General features: G+C 43.1%; 1 protein-coding gene across 6 annotated transcripts in view; it reads left to right on the top strand.

The window, feature by feature from the left end:
- The window catches only part of LOC107993806 (protein groucho-like), a 116,448-nt gene that overhangs the window by 29,473 nt on the left and 61,482 nt on the right, over positions 1–25,493 (top strand). For 2 of the 6 annotated variants that reach the window (XM_017050429.3, XM_017050428.3), the window contains exons 2-4: positions 1,570–1,667; positions 9,186–9,249; positions 19,306–19,350. In XM_017050429.3, the coding sequence (XP_016905918.1) occupies positions 1,570–1,667; positions 9,186–9,249; positions 19,306–19,350 (207 nt within the window). Of the gene's footprint in view, positions 1–1,569; positions 1,668–5,452; positions 5,686–9,185; positions 9,250–19,305; positions 19,351–25,493 lie in introns of those variants that run through there. The other 4 variants (XM_017050430.3, XM_062076903.1, XM_062076904.1 and 1 more) reach the window with 4 other exon arrangements.

Below are 25,493 nucleotides of genomic sequence, written 5' to 3'. Positions count from 1 at the left end.
GAGGATAAGAAGGATAAGAAGAAAATATATAGGGAAGGGAGGTATGTATGCAAGAGACTTTTACCCAATGATGGATTATCGAGCTACTGCGAATTGTTCGACTTTATTTCTTTTTTTTCCCCGTCGTAAAAATTCAGACCTTGTCCGAGATCGTCGATGCAGGATTTTTGCTTTTTTTCTTTCTTTAAATGTAAACACCGCCTCTGACAGAATTATCGAGCACTTTATGATCCTTTTTACGAGCTTAATATTTTTTCCTCACTTGTCTGCGGTGCGGTTAAACATGTGGACCGAAATAACATTGTTCGCGGATATGTTTACACGAGGATTTCTGCTTTTTCTTTTTTCGTTAGCGCTGCAACACGAAAAATACGATGTAGGGGAAGAGGGAGACGATATCGATGTATCCTTCGATTATATTCTTTTTTTTTCTTTTTCGAATATTTGCGCGTACAGAAGTAGCGAGAGTTTCGATCCTGGATCGAAACAAGGTTGCTGTTTCGCGCAACCTGTTCGCTTCCTTCCCTCGATGGAAATTCGAGTCACGAGGAAATATTTTCCCGCCTCTCGTCCCGGGGTACGCTCGGTTGCAAACAAGATCAAGCAGAGTCGTTTAAGGGTAACCTTTTAGTCGCCTGCCGCTTCGAGGGCTTCCTTTTTCATCGTCGACGAGATACGCTGCTGCCTCGCATGGGAAAGTACGTTATACATCAGACGTTCGAGACCGTGTACTCTGATGGTGGGTTAAAAATCAATTGCTTCAAGGGAATTTTATAAAGCGCGTTCGTTATCTAGACGTGAAAATAATACCCTACTTACAAATTTCCCTCCCCCTCTTTTTTCCAATCAAGCTTAAATTGGACGGCCTAGGAGTAGGAGGCCGTACAGAAATAATTAAAACTATTACCAAGGCTAAAAAAATATATATATATATATATTTTCCGTCAACGTGCGAAGAAAACTTTATTTCCCCGGTTAAAATGTAAATGAAGACAAATGAAGACTACTTACAAATTTCCCTTCCCCTCTTTTTTCCAATCAAGCTTAAATTGGACGGCCTAGAAGTAGGAGGCCGTACAGAAATAATTAAAACTATTACCAAGGCTATCGCGTTTTTGATAGCTTCTTTATAAGCTAAATCGAGATATTAAAAGAAAGTGAACGTAATTGAATTAAATTCTTTCGTGTGCGCGCAAGAGAGTGTAAAAATATATATATATATTTTCCATCAACGTGCGAAGAAAACTTCATTTCCCCGGTTAAAATGTAAATGAAGTAAGCGCGGTTAAATGGTCACCTTTTACGATTACCATAGCTCGAAAACCATACCGTATAACCATTGTTGCGCATAGCGAAGACAAATGGCACTCGACTTCATCCGGATACGGTTTAAACGATAATTCTCCGCTAACAAAAATGTGTAACAATGCTCGTGCATTTTTTACGGGGTGGAAGACGATTCGTTCGTTTCATCCTTGGGAAACGCGTATCTGCTTTGGTGTTGTCGAGCAGAATATCTTTTTTCCACCGAAACCGAGCCGATCCTCAAGTTTTTACTCGATGTTTCAGGGTCCGCCGCAACCAGGTCAACAATATAAATTCTCGATCGGCGAGCTCTGCGATCGTATCAAGGAGGATTTCAACTTTCTTCAGACGCAATATCACAGGTAAATCCTTATTTCCATTTTACCTATAAATCAACGATCCCCTTCTTTCATCGACCCTCCTCGTCAGTTTCTTTTTTTTTTTTGCTCGACTCGAGAAAACGCGTGTAACGTTTTTTTTCTTTCTTCTTCCTTTTTCCCCAAAGAACCCGTTGAAAAATTACACACGTCACGTTTTATTCAAGATAGGATCCAAGCTTCAAATTAAATATCCGTTATTTACTCTCCTCTCTCTTTGATCGCGAGGAGATGGATAGACAGATAGGTAGATAACTAGGTAGGTAGGTATCGTTTGTAATCATTCAAACAATTATACGGTGTCGGTGAAAGTAGGAATTATGTTCTCGCGCCGCGACACACGGTTGTCAGACGTGAATTAAGTGAAAATGAATCGTAGCGAAACGTAATAGTGGTAGCGGCACGAGAATTATTTCTCTTGACGCGAAGGAAGTGAAGTGAGAGGGGAATAAGAGGAGACACTTCGATTAATTCCCAATGGAATTTAATTTTTTCTTCTTCTTCTTTTTTCCCGTAATCGACGAAAGCGAAAATAATGGAAAAAAACTAAAATCCCATTCAAATGTACGTACTCGTTTATTTTCTCTATTTTTTCCCCCTTCGTTGATATAACAAAGTGGTATTTCGTCCCGTGACCGGGATAATTAATCGAGACCAAGAGTCAATTCTTCGGGCATACGTCTGATCTTATCTTGGGAAATGTTTGCGCAAACGTCGTGTCGAAGCGCGTAGGCGCAAGGGGCAGGCCGACAGTTGTAGGCAGAGAATTGTTTGTCCGAGCGGAAGCTATGCACACTCGAGTGTGCACACACGCGCGCGCACAGCGAGGACGAGCCTCTCGGTTTCGATTCCATGCACGCGTGTTACGCGTCTACCAGCCCATTCAGTTTCCTTGTGAATACGTCTTGTAACATATTTTCTTTCGACACGGCTGCCACTCGATCTCTCTTCGACTCGAATGACCCCTCTCCAACCATTCCAACTCCCCTATTGTACTTTACCGCGATAAACGCGCTTTATGGCTCTTCAAGTTTCGATATTGGAGTCTATCCTTTGTTGGGTGAATGGCTTGTTTCGGTAAATAGTAATTCGAGAAGTTAATCCTCGAGGTAAATAAAGGAATAATCGCGGAGATGATGCGAACAAGTGAAAGTTTGTTGGAATTTTTCCTTTTCTCCTTTTTCGATCGCTCCGCTTAATAATCTCGTTCGACTTTTTCGACGCGAATAACTCCATCTCCTATCCCAACGACCGTGCCAATATTAATATTAATTACGAGTACAAAAATAACAAACAAGAGAACGATTTAAAAAAAGTGTTCCTTCCTTTGACCCAATCTTGAGAAAACTTAAGAAGAAGAAAAAAAAATCCAACCGATCTCTTCGAACTCCCGTTCACGTCGCCACGTTCGAAATAAAAACGAGTGGTAAAAAAACGAGTAACAAGTATAGAAGCGCGCGGTGGTGGTGTGTAATCGGGCGGAGAGATACGATCGCGCCTCGGCCGTTACACGCGAGGCTTACACGAGCAACCGGCGAAGAGAAAAGTTGGCCGATAAGGGGGGACTTTCTTCCGTTTTCACCCGTGCGCCCCGATCCTTATCGGCTTGACACGTTAATTTATGTGCCGACCCTTTAACGTGTTAATTCGCGACGTCACGTGCCGCACGATTTCCACCGACGACGGAAACTTAAATTGCTGTTTCGTGTCGCAACGACGGGGGACTGGGCTGGGGGAGAGGAGAGGAGAGAGAGAGAGAGAGTGGAGAGTCCCCCAGGGGCCTGGTGCGCATACATGCATAAATATGTACGAGAGACGTACGTGAGCGGAGTGCGACATTTCGTACGCGCGTTCCATGCAACGTAGTAGTACGTTACAGGACGATTCGGAAAGATTCGCTGTGGTGGAGGCAATTTCGCGCCAACTGTTCCGGGGAGTGCTCGATTTTTCCTCGCCCCGACCTCTTTCTTCTCGAGAAACCACGAGACATTTTTTGGCTTTTGAATACGAAGAAGAGAAATTGATAATTGTAAATAGGTTGGTTAAAAATTTCGAACGAGCTTTAACTTCATTTATTCGTTAAATGTCGTTGCCCATCACCGAGCTCCAACGAAATGGTCGATTCGAGTTGCGAATCTTGATATCGGAGGCAATAATTTTCGATAATCTATCGCGACGCGAAAGTCGAAGGAAGCGAAAATACGTTAAACGAGAAAAACATATTTCTCCTCCCCTCCCCCCTCGGTGATTTATACCCGACAGTTTCGATCATAACGCAACCGAATACCGTACAGCGGTATTGGGGAGAGGAAACGAAAGATTGCATAAGCCGTGGCGCAGGATTTTTCCCGATCGTGCAAACAGCGCCGATCGTATGGAATAATTCATTTTATGTGTGTATTATACGCTCGATGATGCGGAAAGTGGCGGAGCCGCGTTAGTTTTATTATCAAACGCCAGGTACGCCCGGATAAATGCTTTCTCGCGGTCTCGATCCCGCGCGAGCACGAGAATTGTAGGAACGAGGAGGGAGGGAAGGGGAGGGGGGAACGGGTGGGCTATAAATTTGCTGTTTACAAATTGAGAGAGCCCGAACCACGACGGAGAATTTCGCGACGGTTGTACACCTCGCGATGAGGAACAGGTGCGCGCGTTTTCGCTTTTAGTTATTTATGCCGTTGGAACGTTCACGGAGGCGAGGAGAGAAGCGGACGGCCGATAAGACGGGCTTGTAAATTGTTGTGCCGCGCCAATCTGAGATAATTAATGGGCCTGGCCTGGGCCCCGCAACCAGAATTATCGTCCGATCGATCGTTAATATCGTGCTAATTTATCGTGACGTAACCGTTCCTTTTCTCGCTCTCGATTCCTCCTTACATGGCCACTGGAATCAAGGGGTTGGTTCGAGTTTCGAGACAGGATCGAATCGTTCGAAAATAGCTACGATATTTTCTTATTTTTACTTTTCCATTTCTCTTTTTAATGTATGCAATAAATATAACATATTGCTCTCCCTTTCAAAAAACTTAATATCTATTATTATTTTTCTTTGCTATTAGATTACGACTAGGTTAGAAATCGGATTGTATCCTGTTTCGACAAATTATTTCGACGCTTGAAATCACTCTCCTTTCGCCAAAAATAAAATCGAATTCCTAAATTTCGCATCATAACCTAACTTTGCGGATACGTAGGTATTTTAAGTGAAAGGAAGGGAACGAAGAAGTACGATTTAAAAAGACCATTAATTTATAAAAGAGAAGGAAAAAAAACTTGGACGAAGAGCGTTTTAAACCAATCGAACTAATATCTCTTAAGTATCTTTGCGCCGCGAGATTGGAAAATACCGTACGTAGGAAAAACGCGTCCAACCGGAATACCTTTGCCGAACAAGGTTCTCGACGAACGTCTAATTTGCAGCGCGCCAAACCGAGCAGAACTCCCTCTATTGAATAATTCAACCGTTCCTTTTAAAGCTGTTCGCCAACGCGCGTAAAAACGAGCGTACGGTCTCTCGTTACGCTTAGTATCGGGCGTGCAGATCGCGTTCAGTAACCGGAAGGACTATTTCACGCGGCCACGACGACTGTCCCGTGTGCACGCGCGATACAACATTGTCCGTCGATCACAGGTCGTGCCGCGGCACTACACACTGACATTCACGGCTGAAAAAGCAAAAGTCGAGATATGCAGCTGTGCCAGTGTCGATTTGCGCTTCGAGAATCGAGAACAGAACGATAATCGAATCTCGATTCGCCTATCGATGGCCGCCATATTGGCGCGGTGGCGCTGCAGTGCGTCGTTCGCTTACGTGCGTGAAATTCGTGATAATTTTTTTTTCGATCAATTTTCTTCCGTTTAACGAATGTTAATCGTTAATTGTGTGTCAACGAATGAAAAATTGAATCTTGAAACGTTTGTTCGATCGACAGATCGATAGAGATTTCTCCATCGTGACGAGATACGAAGAGATTAGTGAACAAGCGAGGGATACTAGATTGAGGTTAGATATAAATAAGATTCTTTTTTTTCGAACAGAATTAATAATTATACTATTTTTCTTTTCTACGTTTCGATTATTCGGATATTCGGACGTTACAATTCGATATATTTCTTCGGTTTTCTCTCTACTTGAAATCGTTGTATATCGCGAAAGAATGTGTTTTACGAGAACGATCGAGTTATTATCCTTTCTTTCGACGAATGAGAAACTAATGTTCTTATTCCGTTTATGCTCGAATTAGCCGGTCTGTCTTCTTTCAGCCCTTTGTTTCCCCTCCTCGGTTGTTAACAATTTTTCTCGTTAGTTTTATTGTCATCGCGGAAACGTGAACGCGTGCGTTTTAATTTAATGCCAGAATTATAACGACGGCCAACGCGAACGAACAGGCAAACAAAGGCAAATTCTGCGTTCACGAGGGTTGGTGGATATTAATACCTTGTTCTTGTTCCCTTTATGCGGCCTTAAATTGGAATGCGAGAAACTGGTCGGTGAAAAAACAGAGATACAGAGGTATTACGGGATGGTAAGCCGAGAGGTGGAAAGAATGGTGGAAAACGAGAAATGGGAGGAGAGGATGTGTTTACACACCGGTGTACTATCCGCCCACGTTGTTCCAAGATTATAGAAGGCGTGTTCCTAGCTTTTTCTGCCCGTTCTGAATTCGTTGAACCAATCCCATATAATTAATTTGTTATTCATAGAATATTTAAGCTACAACGATCAATCAAAAACTTAGAAACGTTGTATTCTCGATAGAAAGAAGTAATATATATCCATCGGTCATCTGGTTTCCGCTTTATAATACAATTAAAAGCGTTACGTGATAATACATCGTTTTCTATTCGTGGCAACAATAAATTCTATTACTCGCTTCCTATATATGCGCGTAGACTCAATAAATAGAAAGATTAAGTTAAACGGATCGACGATAAGTCTATTTAATTCCCTCTCAATATCAGGCACCATCCCGAGATACGTGCTCACATTTACACAATTTCGTAATCATCGTCGTACGAAAACAATACTTTGTAACATTTCGAGAAAATCGATCGAAACCATGATATTTATCCACGATTTCCAAGAGGTAGTAAAACTCTTACAGTTAGGAGACTATCAAGGCTCCGCAATTCGAGCTAATACGAAGAGCGAGTACGAAGGAAAATATCGTAAAGCATAATCCCCTCTAATTGGTGTTGTAACGCGGAGAAAACCGCGTGGCTCCGTTGGCGAGATATCGAGTTTGAACACGGTTGGAAACGTGTACCGCAGAGCAATCGTTACGAGTGGCGAGTACTCGTGGAAGGTTTTTCCACGCGCGGCCGGGGTTACGCAGCACCGGTGCTCGACCATTACGAGCGCGTATTTATTATACGGAATTGGCGTGCGGCGATGCAATTTCGCAGGAACGCCGGCCCCGGGTCTATTTCGCTGTCGACGCGGTAAACAAAAATATGACGCGCGTTCTCGTTAAAAAATTACTTCCGCCGTGAAAAGGAGGAGGGGAAAGGGGGGAAGGAGGGGGCCTTATACGCGGTTTATACTCGTTTCACGCCCCCCCTTTCCATCGATGGAAATTAATTTTCCATTTAACGCCCTATTATTTTGCCCGAGAGCCGATAACCGCGTGTCGATAAAAGATCGGCCGATGAAAAATCAACCATCGTTTGTGGGATTGGGTTTGACGGGTTTGCTTACTTTTTGATCGGCATATTTTTCTGGTTGATTTTCTGAACCGTCAAATTGTAAATAATAAAAAGTAAAATGTAGAAAATACGTGTTGCGCGTATCGAAGAATTATTATCTTAAACTTTTTTTTCGATCGTATATATCTTGTTGGTTAGGCAAATTATGTAAAATGTGTAATACGAAAAGTATGCATTTGCATAAAAATTTGCGCAGTTTACGAACGACTCGATATCGTGAATTTTATCTACTATGTTATTTGACTTCTTTATATATATTTGGGTGAAATATCTGGCAAGTTGATTTATCGATTTATCTTCCATTCTAATAGAAAGACACGTGAAACGAATGTGAATTGATTAGTTTAACTTTAATTAATATTAATTATTGAAACAAAGTTGCGAAAGTAATTTTCTTTTATTCTTTCATTCGAAAGTATTAAAAATATGTTGTAAATATTTCTCTCTCTCTCTTTTTTTTTTTTTTTTAATTTTACAGTATGTTTGAAATACAAATTCCAGGGATGTATAATATTCCGTAATATAATTAAACGCTTAATACAATTAAATTAAATTATTTTATTATAACAAAATACTAAATGCCACTTGTTATTGCTCAATCGATCTGTAAATTTAATTACAAAATCATTGAAAATTATCCACCTCTTGATGTAAATATTCATATATATATTCATATATAGTTTTCAAACTTGATACTCTCGAAAATAGTGTCTCCAACACAATTTTGTTATTCTTCATTTTCATATTAATTGAAATTAATATAAAATTACGATCTCGCGATGATGACATTATAAATTTTAATTCTATATAACGTTTCCCTTTTTATCCATTCATTACGAAGATAAGCAATATGGATTATATTTCACGGATTAAAACGAAAAGGAAATGTTACAAAAAAATATAAGAAACATAAATCAAAGTATGATTGATTGAACAAAAAGGTTTTATACCTTAATTATAAGACGAATAAGATTTTCGATTTACCTTTATTCAATATTATGATTATATAAATCTCTTTTAAAAGGATACGCATGAAATCCGTATCCGCTATTTCATCATTCGAATAATAAGAAGCCGACCTTGTTAAATTTATCGAACTATATAATCGATTAGTCAGTGATCAGTGAAGCGAATCATTAATAAATGTCTATAACGAAGTGAGTTTATTAGTTTGTCTACAAGCTATATAAATACTATTATTATTATATTTTAAAACGAACCATTTTCCTTTTTTCTCTTATATCTTATATCCTTTTCTCGAAGATCGAGTTTCGCGCAAATCCATTAAATTCCTCCATCGATTCATTCTATGAATTATTCACGCAATTGCAACTCTTTCCCATAGTTTTGATATGTCATTTTTATTTTATTCTTTTAAAGATGCATCGTGATATCGATCGGATCGGAAAGAGAAAGAGAAGATAAACTTCATAAGAGATTTTTTTATATCCCGTCGTAAAAACATTTCGAATGAAAAAATATATCGATAATTATACAATGAATACAAGATGGTAAAAATTTTGAAAATTTCACGCACATTCAAACAAATAAGCTTATTGTTATTCTTCCAAATTTCTATTTCGATTCGATCTTCTAGATGATGGGAATATATTTCAAAGTAAAACTCTCGGGATCTCACCAATTTCGGAATCTTTTTCAATCTCGATGCAACGAGTTCATTAGTGAAAAATAACTTCCAAGAGTTTTATTCGTGTAAATATATTTTTATCATAAGATTTTCAATGTATTTATAAATGTTTTGCTTATATTTTGTGTTTTCTTGTTTGTTTTATCCAGTATTAAATTGGAGTTAGAGAAGCTCGCCCAAGAGAAGACTGAGATGCAGCGTCACTACGTTATGGTGAGTCGATGATATAATAATAATTTATGTTAAGTTAAATATTTTTTTTTATTTTTAATTCCTGAAATTCGTGCAATCTTTTTTTTTTATTATTTTTAAATAAATCAATAAGATATATCGCGCTGCTTCGTTTTGCCAAATCCACCAATCACTTTGCCACGTGTATTGCGAATTTCAATTGGAAAGAATGAAATTCTCACGTAATGGATCTATTTGAATTTGTCTTAACATTAAAATTACACTGTTTGTTGATGTTGGTAATTATTCGAATATGTTTCACGAAACTCGGCCGCAATGTTTTATCAACAATAGTTTGGATTGTAATACAGTTTACATGATAAACGATGGTGTTGGATATTGTCGTAGAAACAAACGAACTTCGTAGAATTATAGCTCATCAAAAGTTGCAAACTTAATTTGTCTACTGTTATTATTACATTTCTGAATATTAATTTAATGCAAGTTCCAACTAAAATGTTATTTTATCGTTACGATTATTGAATTCCACAAAGAAAATATATAGATACAATTTATCAAAATGAACAGAATCAGTAAATAATATATTATAGACAAGACAGAGGGAAGAGAGAGGATAGAAAATCAAAAATTCGAAACAATTCGTGGAATAATCTCTTCTTGAAAAAAATAAAAAATAAAAGAAAAAATAATTGCGAATTTCTATTATTTGGGATTTTTGTTTGCTTATTGTTGGAGGATATAAATCATTTTACGATGCCATTTGTTAATGTCCGCAGCAATAACGCACCTTCTCTATCCGAATTTAACGAGCAACTTACCCGCTTAATTCTCCTCGTTTTCTTGAAAATTACACGAGAGGTTTCATAAATAACCACTTCTTTTAAATCCAGTAGCTCCCTCTCTCCCGGTTAATCATACCAATCTCCAGAATATTTAACTTCTTCGCTACGGTATTACCCGGTTGGAAATTGCTCCTACTTTTCTGGTCGGAAAGACTTTAATAACACGTACTCTCATGCTTTATTGCTCGTACTTTTTTCTTCTTCTTCTTCTTCTTCTTCTAAAAGAATTCCATTAATAAAAAGAAACGATCACAGGATAATCTTCGAGTGGAAATAAGCCCCGTGTCATTCACACTCAAAAATATATTATAATTAATAAAAAGATTCGTTATCCCAAGGAAACAAGGAAAAAGGATCAATACCTTCGTTTGGATTAATTTATTCATAAAATTATCAAAAACTATCAGTCGCAATTTAGACAGGTAACAATTCCATTAGATCCCGATCGAGGATTACGGAGCACGAGAAGCACACCAAGTGCGTTAAATAAACGAGTAATAATGTCCACAACTTCTCCCCATTACACGTGTGAAAAGGAGGAGCAAAATATCACCCCGCGGAAATAAGAATACGCATGTATCACCACCCTCCTCCCGTGTACAACAAACTCCATCAATAAGCGACAACAACCCTTTTAACAGCGGGAGTGTTAAAACGCCCCGCTACCAAGAACAATCCATAAATCTGACTCGTTTTATACCGACGAGTGAAAAGAAACAAGTCGATCTCTACGTGTGCACGTTCTAATGAAACCGACACAACACCACTGCTCACCCTTCCATTGGCCATCGGCCATTCAGACCCGTTCAACGGCTTCTTCCCGCGTGTTTCTTCCCTCGCGGATAGCACCTTCTCCTTTTCGGTCGACTGCACACGCCAGGTGCGCGCACAGTTTTATATATGTGTATACATATATACAGGATTTACTTTCGCCCGTAGATCTTCATTATTGCGCCGGCGACGTCACACGGCGTGTATGCGTCTTCATTAGCGCGCGGATACAACGACCGGCCGCCTCCTACGGAGAAGGTCGCGTTGGGTCGCGGAGGAACGCCTTTCGAATTTACGCGCCACGCGGATCATGCGCGGCCGTCCGCGCAATCGATGCGCGGGCTTTACGATCCTGGATATATCTTTCATTCTCCTTCCATTGTGTTTAATACCCTTTTTGTAGGTAGTTGATGGGAATCGTTCTTCGAATCGTGTTTTGTTCAAATCGTGAAAGGAAACGTGATTTTATAAGGTAATAAATCTTTTTTTTTTTTTTTTTGAGGAAAATTTTAAGTTGTGGAATTTTAAGTTGTAAATTTTTTTTAATTATTTTCTTTTTCCTTCTTCTTCTTCTTTTGTTGCTCAAAGAAAAAAGCGGCAAATATCGAATCGAGTTTTCTAATCAAACGTTACGATTGTAGGAATCGTGGATCGTCCCGGTTGATTTCAAAAATAGGAAATTTCGGATCGATTGGACGATACGAATAAACGTCTCCGCAACAGAAGCCACGATTTGCATAAGCCTTTCGCGAAAGAGCGGACACTTGACCGTTCAAAGACACGAGCTGTGCTAAACATCAATGGGCAGTCACGTGTTAATTCACCTGCACACGAACGGTCAGTCGTGCATGCGATTGATTCCTGCTCCGTGTGGAGAGTGGCAATTAGATCGCAGTCGTGCAAAGTAAGCGTGCAAAGTAAGGGAGGAGAGAGAGAGAGAGAGAGAGCGATAAGGAGGACAAACAACAGAAGCATTCGTGTCGTTGCAGTTTATTGTCTTTTTTCGTTTGGCGTTGCGGTTATCACGGACACGCGGTAATTTATAGGCCACACTTCGTGGTCGCGTTCGATGCAAATGACTTCATATAAAATGCACGCTGGCTGCTTGCGTGGACGTGGCACTTCCGCCGATTCACGCAACACGAAGATTAATCGCGCGACGACTTGCGAGAACGATGTCGTGTCTCGGCGCATCGATCGAACTATCGATCTTCCTTCCTCCAAAGGCCATTGCTTTTTTCTTCCAATTTATATATACATATTTCTCAACGAGAATAAGACTGCTCGACGAAATTTTCGGTCTTGAAATAATCTTCTTAAAAAGAAATTCTTAAAAATGCTTTACCAATTAGTCGCTGCTTCTTTCGAATTGTTCGTGAACAAACACGACTCGTGATAAAATTTATTAAACACGAAGAGCCGTGTCATAAATTTTCCTAAAATTTACCATCTCAGGAATACTTTCTACTCGACGTCAAAAGTTGCAACGTTTTAAACTATTTTACGAGGGGCCCAAAGGTTACCTCCAAGGCAATAAACTTCGCGAAGACCATCGAAATCCTCGCGATCCCTCGTTTTCAAAAAACGAACTTGAAACTTGTTTTCGCATCGATAAATGTCCTAAAAAAAATCGATCTGCACCGGTTATCATCCCTCTCCTCCATAACACATGAAGTCGTCGTCGGTTGTCGTTGGTTCTAAAAGCGATTCGAGCAATCCGCTTCGTTTGTCAAACGTGGTCGCGAGCATCGCGTCTCGATTGAATCGCGAGAAAAAAAGAATGCACACTCGACTGTAGCGTGTGTATAGTTATCGGCCGAGTTACCACGATCGAATCGTTCGTACCGCGGTCATTTATTATTAGCCGCGGCGGTCGGTATCATATTACACCGTTTTGTCATTCGTGATTAATCATTGACGCAACAAGAATTTATTGTATTGGCGTGGTGCACGCGCGCGCGTTAGCAACAGGTACAACAACACACTTGTCGGACATACGCCGTACTGACGTATCGAGTGACTCGTAAACACGCTACGCGCGAGAGTGACCTCTCTCTCTCTCTCTCGCTTGCTCTCTCCTAATGAATTGGTGGCGGTTTGTACGCTGGAGCGTAATTGGAATGATTCAGCCGGAACGTCGAACCTATTCATTATCGTCTCGTGTATATATCTGGTTGGATTTGCACAGGGTGTCTCGGAACGGAGAAACGACGAAAAATGAACATTCGGCGGATGCGTTGGATCACTTTCTCGTTGCGCTTATTTCTTACCAAGTTTATTTTATTTATTCGAATTTCATGATAGACGGATAGTATAAACGAGATGTTTTCTCTGCCCGAAGCAGGTGTTATTTCTTCAACTGTAAGGCCGGATACCGGGCGAAACGTCGTGGTAATATATGCCCACGACTCGTTTTCGATTCGACATTCGACGTCTAATGAGAAGAGACAGACTACCACGCTCGAATAGACACGGTGCTCGCCTCGTCGTGTAATCTTAATTAACTCCCGAATGGAATCGATACCGTGACAGCGCAAGAAAAAGGGGGGGAAAAAGAAGAAGGGAAGGAAAAATTCGAGAGATCCTTGCGGCGAAACCTTTTGCTTAATTTAGCAGTTGAATATCACTGGATCTCCCCACCCACGATCCCCACCGTCTGCTCTCCTCTTTTTACAGCGGGGAATTACCTTCTTTTTTCCACTCGGTGCCGTCCGCAGCCGAGTTTTAAAGGCTTTCGTGTTCATGCACTGCGAGCAAGTGGCCGAGATGTTTTATATTCCGGGAGTATATAAACGCTGGTTTCGTATTTCCGGCGCCCACTGACTTTTCCACGTGGAAAAACCACTATAACCGCCACGGCTCGTTTCCCAACACTCGCTTTTCGTCCCGCTCGCAGTTTCTCTCCGTTTTATTCTTTTTTTTCCCCTCCCTCCTTCCTTTTCCTTCTCTTTCTCTATTCGCCAGAAATCGAGTCGATTCTCGCTCGCGGGAATTCGTTTCCGATGCGACACGGACGCGGAGACTCGTGTAACCGTGTTGGTCGCGGAGGATGCTCGTATACGACGTCGTTATACGATGGTAGAGAACTCTGGCCACGGGGCATTACGCTTTTACGACTCTTTCATGTAATTGTCGAGCTCGTGAACTTTTACGAGCGTGAACCGCCGCGGAATAGATCGCCTTGAAGCTTACCGGATGGCGTAGTTTCAGTAACGCGGCGCATTGACTTTTCTTTTTTTTCTTTTTCCCAACAACTCCACGCATTCTCCATCTTTTATCTTTGCCTCGATTCTCGAAACGTTTGAAGGGAGATTCGACGAAAAATTTCGTAAATGGATAAATATCTAGATAGTAAACCCGTGTGATAATCGATAGAAACATATCCAATCGACGAGAGTTCGTTCCCCGGCAAAAAGGATGAAAAAGGATCGAAGCAAATAAATCTCACGTTTGAATTTCAAAGATCAAAGAGTCAAAGAGTCTTCGCAATATCAAATTTCAAACCCTCTTCTCCTCGCCTCGATCGTTCGACGAAGAAAAGATTCTTAATTCCCACTTTGGCAAACAATCCCGGCCAAAAGGAAACGACCTATCGTGGAAATGGTTGGATATCCTCCTCGTAAAACTCGGAGCGGTGTTCCTCGCGTTCCTCGGGCGAGCGGTTTGATGGCCCTGTCGAAAGTGTGCCGTTAAATTCCGAAGGATGGCGATTTCAACGGTTCCCCCAGGCGTCGGGGATTGCCAGGATGACGACGACCGTTTAATAGAATCGTGCCGGCGCGAACGACCACCGAGCTCGGGTCGTTAACACCGATCCCGTGTCCGCCGCGCGGCCACGAATTTATGCAATCGCTGTAACACGCGAGCGTGCACCTTCCGGCCTCCTCCCAATTGGCCCGTGTGCGAGTTTCGGCCCCTTCTGCTCCACGGCTTCAAAGTCCACGTTGGTCGAGGGAATAGAGAAGTGTATTTCTTATTTATATCGATGGAGTTTGGATCTATCGGATAGTTCTATCTAAAATATTCCTTTGGAATTTGTGTATCGAGAGGGGATAATAGAAAGTACAAGGTGTATATAAGTATTTTATCGATGATATGATAATTGATATTTCGTTGATAACAATGCGGAATAATTAAATTTTTTTTAGAGAATTATAGTTTATTACAAGTTATTACTATCGTCTTTTTCGAGTATCGATTATTAACGGTGTTTTATCCAATAATTCCATTAATTGTTTTGTGTATGCCTCGTGAAATTTATCACCGTCGATGTAAATTATAAGGAAATATTTACCATTTTTACTTAGTTATATAACAAGTTTTGTTAAACGTATCCAGTTAGAGAGACCCGAATTAACTTCCTTACCCATAATAATCCGTTCCCACGATATAATCGGATAAAAACGAAGAATTTCAAAGAATCTCGATCGAATCCCCGCAAACGTCATCCGAACCGTCTCGTAATCGTGACTTAGAATCGAAGATTCGAAAGCGGTGATATTCGATGCAATCATCGTGTCCAATCCGTACGTATGTGTGCGTGTATCGAGTGTTTCGAGTGTTTTCCTTGATTAAATCGGAGAGAGAGACCGATCGAATCGAGGGCAAAATTTGCAAGTCGGGCGAGGGAGGAAGAACGACAAACAGGTAAAGGTGAAGGAAGAGAGAGAGAGAGGGGGAGGGCAGAAGAGTGGCGGATGCTTTGTGGAAGAGGGTGCGCTCGTCCAACAGGGGCCACGATCTTCCATCGGGGAAGATAAAAAGGGGGATAAGGGTTCGTGAAAGGGACGGGACAACAGGGTGTGCGGCGGAGAGAAAGCCGAGGGTCCATTAGTCTTGCGTATCTCGTCACGGCGGAGATATCGATCGCGATCGATATCGGTCGTTTATTCGAGAATGAAAGCGTCACGACTCGTTTCCACGGCAGCTTCCAAAGGGATTATGCGACGATTCGAGGGGTTTTCATCCCTATCCAGGACCCTATCCCTATATAGTTTTCTCGGTTCGTTTCGCGATTCTCCCCTCCCTGTACTTTTTTTCCCTCTTTAAATAAAGGATACGCGCGAACTCGAAACACGAATCCCTCCTCTCCCGTCCCATCTCCAGAAATCCAATAATATCCCCTTTCCGCGAGTTTCGACTGCCTCCGCCACTGTTTCGGCGACTCGTTGCAAATTTCGCCCGTCGTGGAGATCGTCGCAGATTGAATTTCCCGAACGGGCTTAACTCGATAATGTGGACACGATGATGCGGCATAAAACTGCGGGATAGCGGCGTAAAGCCGGTTCAATTTGAAAATGCAAACGAACGGTCGGCGAGTGGATACGGGAGGGGAAGGGGGTGGCGGCGGTACGATGGTGGAAATAGAAGGGCGCGCGCGTGTGTGTGGGCGCCGAATTCGGGCGAGTTTAATGGCTGAACGACGTTTATTGCCGCGCCACCGTTTTATCATCTCGCCAACCCGAATCGACGACACCCTCCCTCGCCCGGAACAACAACCACCACCCTTCCTCGCCCTGTGTACGTGTTAAACGCGAGTTACGTTTCCAGCCTCGGGATAATTAAGATATCCTGACCTCCAGAACGTTTCTCAACGGGGACAAGTCTATTAATTAAAGGGTAATTGCTTCGTCGAGAGAGTCGCCGCGAGAGACGATCTCTGCGGTTTTTTTCTCTCTCCCTTATCATTTACTCCTTGCTCGTTTTCTTTTCTCTCTCTCTTTTTTCCGTATCGTAATTTTTAATTCGAGCTTGAATGGAGTGTTTTCTTTATTCCACAATTTTCTCTCTGAAATTGTGGAAATCGGGAATAACGTCGAAGATAAATTTTGGGTTAATTCTTTTAATTTTTATATATATATATCTTGGATACTCTTAGATATCAGATTTTATTATTATTATTTTCTGTTTAAAACGGTACATGATGTTTCCTTCATTCCTTTTGTCCGTCAAACGTGAAACGAAATTTCTTTTTGTTCGCCACGCACGTCCCATTGACGTTCTTCCGCCGGTACGATGACTCAGAAACGCGAGTCGTAAGATGAGTCATAATTGAGGGGATGGAAGACCGAGTGGTCCGCTAAATAGAGAGTTCGAGGATGGACAAATATACACGTTTCAATCCTTTCGCATCTTTACATTCCGTACGTCGTTTATAATAAATATCCCTTTTCGTAGATAAATATCCATTAATCTAATCGAAAAAGAATCATTTTCTCTTCTTTCCTCTTTTTTTTTCCAACGCTCGCTCAGAGCTTCAACGATTTCGGGAATCGGTTGTACATGAATAATAACGTTTCAGGGATTCGAGGAAGAAGGGAATTCGTGTAGGGAATTTTTCGAATGGTTGGCCAAACTGTAGGAACGTATTCTGATTACCGTGGGGAGAGAAAAATGTGGATCCCAAAGTGGTGCTTTTCTGCCGTGTAACCGTTGAAAGATGCATATCGAGGGAAACGATGTTCGAAGCTGTTTACCTCTGTATACGGATATTTTCACGGATTCTCGGGCTTTCAAACTTTTTTTACCTTTCTTCCCCAAAGCGGCCACTTTTATAGATATTAGCCGGCGAAATAAAAACCCCCGCGATTAAAGAAAGAAAAAGAATATTGCACACGGAAGAAATAGTAACGTAACCGTGCAACGAAACAGAAAAACGTGTTATTATTCCAGTTTTTAACGGAAAGAAACCTCGATTTCTAAGCAACTAGAATCCAAAACTATTAAAATTCGATTCGATTCATTCTTAATAAATGAAACTCGTAATCGTTTCCTTCAACAATTCTTTTTACTCGTATTCAACGCGTGAAAATTAAAGACAAAGACGCTTCTCTCTCTCTTCGATTTAACAAATAATTTTCCCCCCCCTTCTTTTTCGTCTCTCCAATGTATCGAATTGCAGGAACGGAGAACCACTGTCCGGTAGGTGAATTAGTTAAAGCATACCCGAGCCGGGATCTTGTACACACGATGTAGATACGATGTTACGAGAAACCGGTCTTGGACGGCCGCGTACACGCACGGGACACGCGTGCGATTATATATATACGCATACACACGCGCAGAATCGTTTGGGCGACTATGTGTATATATATATATGTAGGATAAGAAACGATTCTACGGTCGTTTTTCTCATTTTCTCCGCGCGGTTTATCCTCCAGGTTCCTGGCCAAGATCTCGCATTACGGCTCAATTTGGCCCGCTTTTCGTAATCTCGTTCGATCGATGTAATCTCGGCTCTCGGCAGCCGTGTACCTCGACGTCCCCCTCCCTCTCTCCTTTCCCCCTAAAGACCCTCTTCCAAGGGTTCTTTTAGACGTTATTACGAATTCGAGCAGCATCTCGGTTTAGGTAACTCGATAATTCGATTAGCCCTTGGGAATCCTTCCGCTCGGCTTAACCGGCTACATCCAACCCTCCTCCCCGCCCGATCGACTTTCCCTTTCGCGATATTTCAACGGATTCGTAGACGTCCGTCTCTCTGGATCCCCGCCTGGATGGAATTTTCGAATATCGAAGGAGGGGAGGGAAGAGGATAGTAGTTATATAGTTATATAAGGGGCCGCGTTTAATACAAAGTGGAGGTTCCATTAGCTCGGAGGAAGATCGATCGTCGAGATCGGATCGCGGCGGCGGCTCTACTCGTCCCACCGGCCGGGATCGTGCAATTGAATCACGCGTTGCATAATAAGTTGCAGCTGAATATATATTCGATCGGAGACCAGAATGCCTTCTCGACCACTTTTTTTTTTTCCTTTTCTCTTCTTCCCTCCCCCTTTTTCGTTCGGGTTGCTGCTGCTGCACGCCAGCGAAATTATTTATCGGCGGACTCCTGGCACAAATTCCCTTTATCTCGATCAGCTTGGATCGGGATCGCGAGTTTTTTTCTACTTCTTCTCTTTTTTTTCTTCTTTCCTCCTTCGATATATATCACGTATCACGTAGGAACGAGCGTGAGTGTGTTTTTCGGGGGATCGATGCGTCCGTCGCATTTTAAATTTTTACGATTGCGATCTTTCGTGTTTGTATTCCAGATTTAACGATCTTCTAGAAATCGTCTAATTTGTTTCTTTTTTCCCAAGAATTGTTCAAAAATAAAAATAAAAATAAAGCAGGAATAATTCGTGGTCAAAGTGGATTGGTCTGGATTTTTTACCGATAATTGTCCAAGGGATTAAAAATAAAGAATATTAAATACGATCTATTTAATGAATGGATGATAAGCGAGTGTAAGCATAAGCAAGAGATTTTTTTTGCAATTGTGAAACTATCATTCATTGTAGATCGTAAGGCGTGCGCGTGGACGAGAGAGGAGATTAACGAGGGAAAAGATTTCACACGCGCCGCGTATCGTCGCGTTTAACGCTTGTATCCAGCATGCCTCCTCGCCCGCGCACGCCTCTCGCCGCCTTTTTACACCTCTCTCACGTCCAATACATCTTTTCCTTTTCTTTTATTCTTTCAGTATTACGAGATGTCCTACGGGCTGAACGTGGAAATGCATAAACAGGTAAGCCCTTCCCATCGTCTTCATTTGAATTTCAAATGAGTATCATCGAACCGCTCCGATAGATACCGCCAATCGTGCATGCACGCGCGTGTACACGCTGTTTCACGCGGCTGGCTATCACACAATTTTCCATTTCCGTGATAATTAATTGTTCTTTGACTCTCTGGCAAACGAGCCAATCAATCAAACTTGATCAATATCCGATGCAAGTATATCAAATCCTCCTCAACATTTTACGCGTAAATATATATATATATATATATATAAAAATGGAATAATTTATTTTCAACCTGATCAACGTTCTCTGGCAAATGATTATGGTTGCTGGAAATTAAAAAATTGTCAAAAAACCTTTGCATCGAATACAGGGTGTCGTGCCCTGTGCCGAAACACCCTGTACCCTCTCGATATACCCACACACGTGTACGAGTCGTCCCCTTCCCTTTCTTTCGCTCACCTGTGTTGAGATTACGCTCGCGTGCACCTGTTTTACACGCACGTGCACCGATAGCACCGGGTATAGCAATTACTTCGTTGACTTAACGCGCGATAGAGCCGTGCCTTCGTCGAAATTTACGTTTTCATTCATGGCGCGGCCGCGTACGAACGAGGCAGCGGCCAATATCCGTGCCCCGACTTACTAATCGCTCGCCTCGGTGGTTTCGCGCGTGACCCTTAATCCGAAATTAAAGGGAGGGAAGGGATTGGGGCCGATCTGCCCCTTCCCCTCCCCTGGGGGAATCCTGCCCTATTGAATAAATATGTAAACAAGGTAATAACATGCAAATTGCACGAGGGAAAGGGACGCTTTCTTCCGGCGACCTTTGGACGAAGAAAAAGGGAGGAAGGGAAGGGTGGAGGCACCGGTCGAGCCCTTTATTATTGAGCGCGTTGCTCCTCGTGCTTCTTCTGGGATGTGTATCGCGCGAATGAATGCCTCGTGGATAGATTAATCCGGTGAGATTGATTTAACCCTTCGTGGAAATATATATATATATTTTTTTGTATTGGAGTATAGTAGGGGTACGTTTGGTGGAGGCTTTCGATGATATTTTTCGAAGAATACAATAGAATGTTGTTTAACAATGGTTTTTCTCGGTTCATGATAATTTATAAATAACGATATTCGAATCGATCGTTAATTGAATGACGTTTATTCGAATGTGTTTGAAATATTGAAAGAAAGAAGTTTCCAATCCGTCAACTGGAGTCATCTAGGTCGAATTTTCTCCTCTCTAGTACTCGAAATAGTCGTCCTCCATCCGATATCGGGAGTGCTATCGTTCGTGGTTATATCGGCGTCCGTTTCACGTCACATTTCACTGTTTGCACGGAAAAATTACATTTCTCACGAGTCCCTTTGACAGAGCTCACAGATTACGTCACTTCTTTGACCGTATCTTAACGGGATTTATCGTAAGAGCGGAAAGAAAAATGGCGCAAGGTTGCCACGGAGGATATCCCTCTCTCCTTCCCTCTCACGTAATACTTTCCCGGGTGCCTGTTAATGGCCCCAGACCGATCTGTTTGCCGTGTAAACAGACAGAAATAGGATTGGAAGTGGTTCGTTTGATATCGAGAATTAACCCGGCTACGGGTGAAGAGGAGAAGGGGGATGGAGAAGGAGGAAAGAGAGCTCCCCTCTTCAACGCGATGCACCCCCGTGGAAAAAACACATTCTCGATATTAATAAAGAAAAAGTACTGTCGCGGGATTTGCATCACAAAGATCTCTCCCCGTCGTGTTTTTCTTGCCCCTTCCCCCTCCTCTATATACCCGACATCCATATTCATCGCGGCGATCGGCCGATTTGAATTTCCCGTTTTCTCGTAGCTCGATCGTGACCGCCATTGTAAATATCCCGATTTTTCTCTCCTTCGAGCAGACCTCTCCTCCTCCTCCTCCTCCTCTTCGAGAGAGAAAGAGAGAAATGGCAGCGTACGATTCGCGTTAGTGGACCAAAAGCGGAAAGCTTCGTGCTTGCTTTTGCTTAACGTCATTCCCGCACGTTAACGATTGACGTTGTCCTCGTCGTTTTTATATAAATGCGATTCATTTACGGAGGAGCGGCCATGAAAATTTATCGAGTCGAAAATCGAGGATCGTGTGCACGAAAATAGCATAATGGAGGGGGTCGAATCTGCGACGGTCACGTGTTCAGGAGAGAGATGTTTTCGTGGTAGCAACTTAATTGGTGACGTTAGTAGGGACGAGGAATGGATGTATTTTTATTTTAAACACGTGCAATCTTTGTTCGATAATATTTTTTTCACACGAGAAAGAAAAGAGTTGAAGAATCTCGATTTTCACGAGAGGATAAATAACTCCTCTTCCATCGAGTTTCTTCCGACCACCTCTCGCGCTAAACCCATTCGCCCGCATTGCTCGCGATTTTTCTCGCGTTACCTCTTCACTCTCCACTCTTCCGTGGAACCAGCTTTCGCGTCGACGTGCCAGGAATAATGCTCGCGTTTATTGAATATTTAGCAGCCGACCTTCCTCCGCTTATTTCCTCCGCTTCCGCCGCCTTTCTTTCTCTTTCTGTCCCCGACCGGGTGCAGCCCCCTCGGGCTTCGCGTCGGTTGGGAAAGCCTCGGGGTGAAAAACGTACGAAAAGGGTGAAAGATGAAGGAACAACCGTGAAAATTCGCTCGAGATTATCAACCTTTCTATTTCGACAGACAGGGTTACGCGAATAAATATCGATGCATAATATTGATGGAACAATGAAACTGTACGAATTACACAAGCTACTTTAAATTCATAGCTTTTCTCTTCTTATAAAATTACTCTAATTGTACGTAGAAAAATAAAGATGCGCGTCCTTCTGAAAGTTCCAATCTTTTCTCTCTTTCTCTCTCTCTCAATGACACGAACGAGGAGAAAAAACCAAAGAAGTTTCGAGTTTTATAGCGAGGGGGATACACGACTCCCGTGGAAAGACAAGTAGGCAGGATTTTTTCCCCTTCCCGTCGCCGATAAATTCCTACGAGAGATTTACGCTCGAGCTTTATTTCGACCAGGCGAAGTGGAACAAGGCCGTGAGGAATCGCTCATGTCCGTCTTCTCGATTCGTCTCGGCCGTGATGAATCGGGTCGAACGATCGAATTTCCACTCTCGAGATTCACGAAGGAGGAGGAGAGGCCGTGGATTCGGCCCGTATCCGCCGCGAAACCGAACGTTTTCACAGCGAACCGGTTACATCGGAATTATTCCAACCGATATTCATTGTAAAATGTTGGACGACCGTCAGATGCTGTTTACACGATCGTATTTCTACGCCACAATTTCACGCTCGATCGCTTTTATAAAATCAAAACCGACCCTTTCACCATGCATTTCCTATGTGTATGTATATATATATATATACATTCGATCGAGAAACGATTAATCGTCCGCGTTTGACGAAACTCGGACCCGTGCGCGAGCGAAAAAGGAGAGAGAGAGAGAGATGGACACGATGCAAAAAGAAAAAGGGGAGGAAAATTGGGGAATGAAGAGTATATGTACATACATATATATATGTACAGGGTATGTACAGGGGTCGAAGGACGTGGTATGAGATGAGTAACAACTCTGACGACGCGAGAGGGTAAAATATCTGGACGGGATACGCGGTGACGTTTCGAATCGAATTTATCGGGCGTGTATTAACGCGGTCGGCTGGTCGGTCAGTCTGGCAAGTGTCTGCGAATGGCGGTGTAAACGCGCTCGATTTCGCCCTGGATGTAATTAACGTCGGGTAATTCCCGACAATTACCGTCATCATCATCATCCATCAGACCGCAGTCGACCTGTTACGTTTTCCTGTTATATACCTGTACGATAATTGTCGTCTCGAATCACTGGTTTCGCATCGATGCCGCACGATGGATGGATTACTACACGCGCTCCCTCGTTAAAAGAGAATGCGCACGGGCGTGAAGGAGATGCCGCGCGTAAACTCTCGTTTACGTCTTAATACGTTCGCGCTCGAATTTTGCAGAATCGAATTTCTAGATGGAAGGTTTAAAACGAACGAATCTTAATTGTTAAATTGATTGATTTGGGCGAAGCAAAATTTGCAGAGTGCGCGGGTATTATTTGATGAAAGGTTGTCTAACTCTAACATGCATCGTCGTGATCGTTGAATTTGTAGGGAAATCGATGGAATAATATTCGAATAGATCGTGATCGAATTCGTATCATTAATATCGTCGAATTACAACAGGCGAGCAATTGGGATACGACAACAACCGACGACAATATTCCATCGTTCGTACACCATACTCGAATTTTCGCTCGATCATATCCCACTTTTTCCCACCTCCCTCTCCCTTTCCTCCGTTTGTTGTTTTTTCCTTTTTCCCATTTATCCAGCGCCGCTGTTACCGGGTTCGTCGTCGTTCTTGTTGTTGTTGTTGTTGTTGGCGTTGTACGCGCGGCGCGTATTATCGCCGCTAAACGATCACCGCGTTTTTATTCGCGGCAAGCGACGCGTATTGTAAATGTTTTCGGGCATTACTCTCGATTCTGCTAAAGCTATTACCGGCGATTCCGCAGCTGCAATACGTGTCGAGCAGTCGGAAAATTCACGCATGAAAAGTACCGGCGGCCACCGAGAGTGATTCGATTTCGTTGTTTTGCGTTCGACTCGTTGCGCCCGCCGCCGCCCCCGCCCATCTTTTTCATCCCCCGCCTCCCCCGCCTGCCGGCTCGCGTCGTGTTCGACCCCGTATAGTCTGCTCATTATTCATTTATCGGTTTAACGAGTACATCCGCGAAAAAGCGTTGCAAAATACTCGTCGAACCGGTCGATACCGTGGCCCCTGCCCGCCGCGCTCGTATTTTCTCTACTAATTTCCTTCCTGCGCGGATTTCACGCGTTGCGCCGCGATCTCGTGTATCGCGATTTTTCCCCGGCTTAATGCTACCCTCCCAATCCCGCGCGGAATTGGCGCGCTCGAAATTTGCCGCCGCTGGTTATTTAAAATCGAACGCGCAACCATTTTCGGAATAGGAGAGAAAGGATCCTTCTTTCGTATAGCAAGATTACGAAGGCTCTCCTTCAGGATTCGTCGTATCCTTTGTCCCTCTACGAAAAGGGGGGAGGAGAAAAAAGGAATCGCGGTCGTGGAATCTCGTCAGGTGCTTCATGAATAACTGCTCTGAAAACCGGCGCGATTCCTCTGTCCCGCCACCGTAAGGGTAACCTAATACACGATCGGCGGGGCTCTTTCTCTCCCCGTTCACGTCCGTCCGCGTGTACGTTGGCCATCGCTTTTTCCACGTTTTTATTGTGTCTGCAGCGGCACCACCGGTTTGGTCGCCCGAGCCCGCTCGCTGTATTATATAGCGCGGAGGAGACGGGCGGATCGAGAGAGAAGGTTGCATAGGAGGGAGGAGTGGTGGTTGAAAGAGCGCGGGGGCGGAGGAATGAATGGTACGCCGGGGAAAACGTGGTGCACGTCGGGAGATAGGGTGAATCGGTGATGAGAGGGTGCGCGTGGGACAGGGAGAGGGGGAGGAAAAACGAAGAGCAAAATTCGCTATCGGAAAAATCGAGCCTCTCTGTGCCACCGCGCCGACCTCTCCACGCACACACATGTTTTGCCCCCCCCGTGTTGCTACTCTCATTTCTATTCCCTTCTCCCCGTCCTTCTTCCCTCTTTCCTCCCCCGCGTCTTCTTCTTCCCTCCAACCACCGCGCCTCGCCCACCGTTGCCGCATCCGTGTGTAACTTCGATCCCATGTATCTCCGCGTCTCTCCGTTCCCCGGGACACACGGTTCGTGTAACACGCGCGTATAAGGGGGCGTACGTACGTGTGCGTTGTGCGGCTTGGCACGGCCGCGAACAACGAGTCGCAATATGTGCACGATAAAATATATATATATATATATGTACGCAGAAATGTCGTACCCCTTCTACCGTTGTACGTCTACATCCTTTTTCTCCGTTTCGAGAGGGAAAGGGAACGCGAACAGCGAGAGAAGGGAGGGTATTATGGCCATTCCTATGCGGCGCCCCCGGTGCGCCTTCGAGGCTTACGTTGTGGCCTCTTTCAGCGCAGGGATCTGCAATACCGATGGGGGCTCCGATACAACGTCCTCCTCCTGCTCCTCCTCCTGCTCGCGATCTCTCAACACGATAAGTCCTTTCAA

This window comes from Apis cerana, linkage group LG6 (genome assembly GCF_029169275.1).
Source record: "Apis cerana isolate GH-2021 linkage group LG6, AcerK_1.0, whole genome shotgun sequence".
Lineage (NCBI taxonomy): Eukaryota > Metazoa > Arthropoda > Insecta > Hymenoptera > Apidae > Apis > Apis cerana.
Note: the sequence above shows the minus strand (reverse complement) of the source record. Positions and strands in the feature narration are given on the sequence as shown.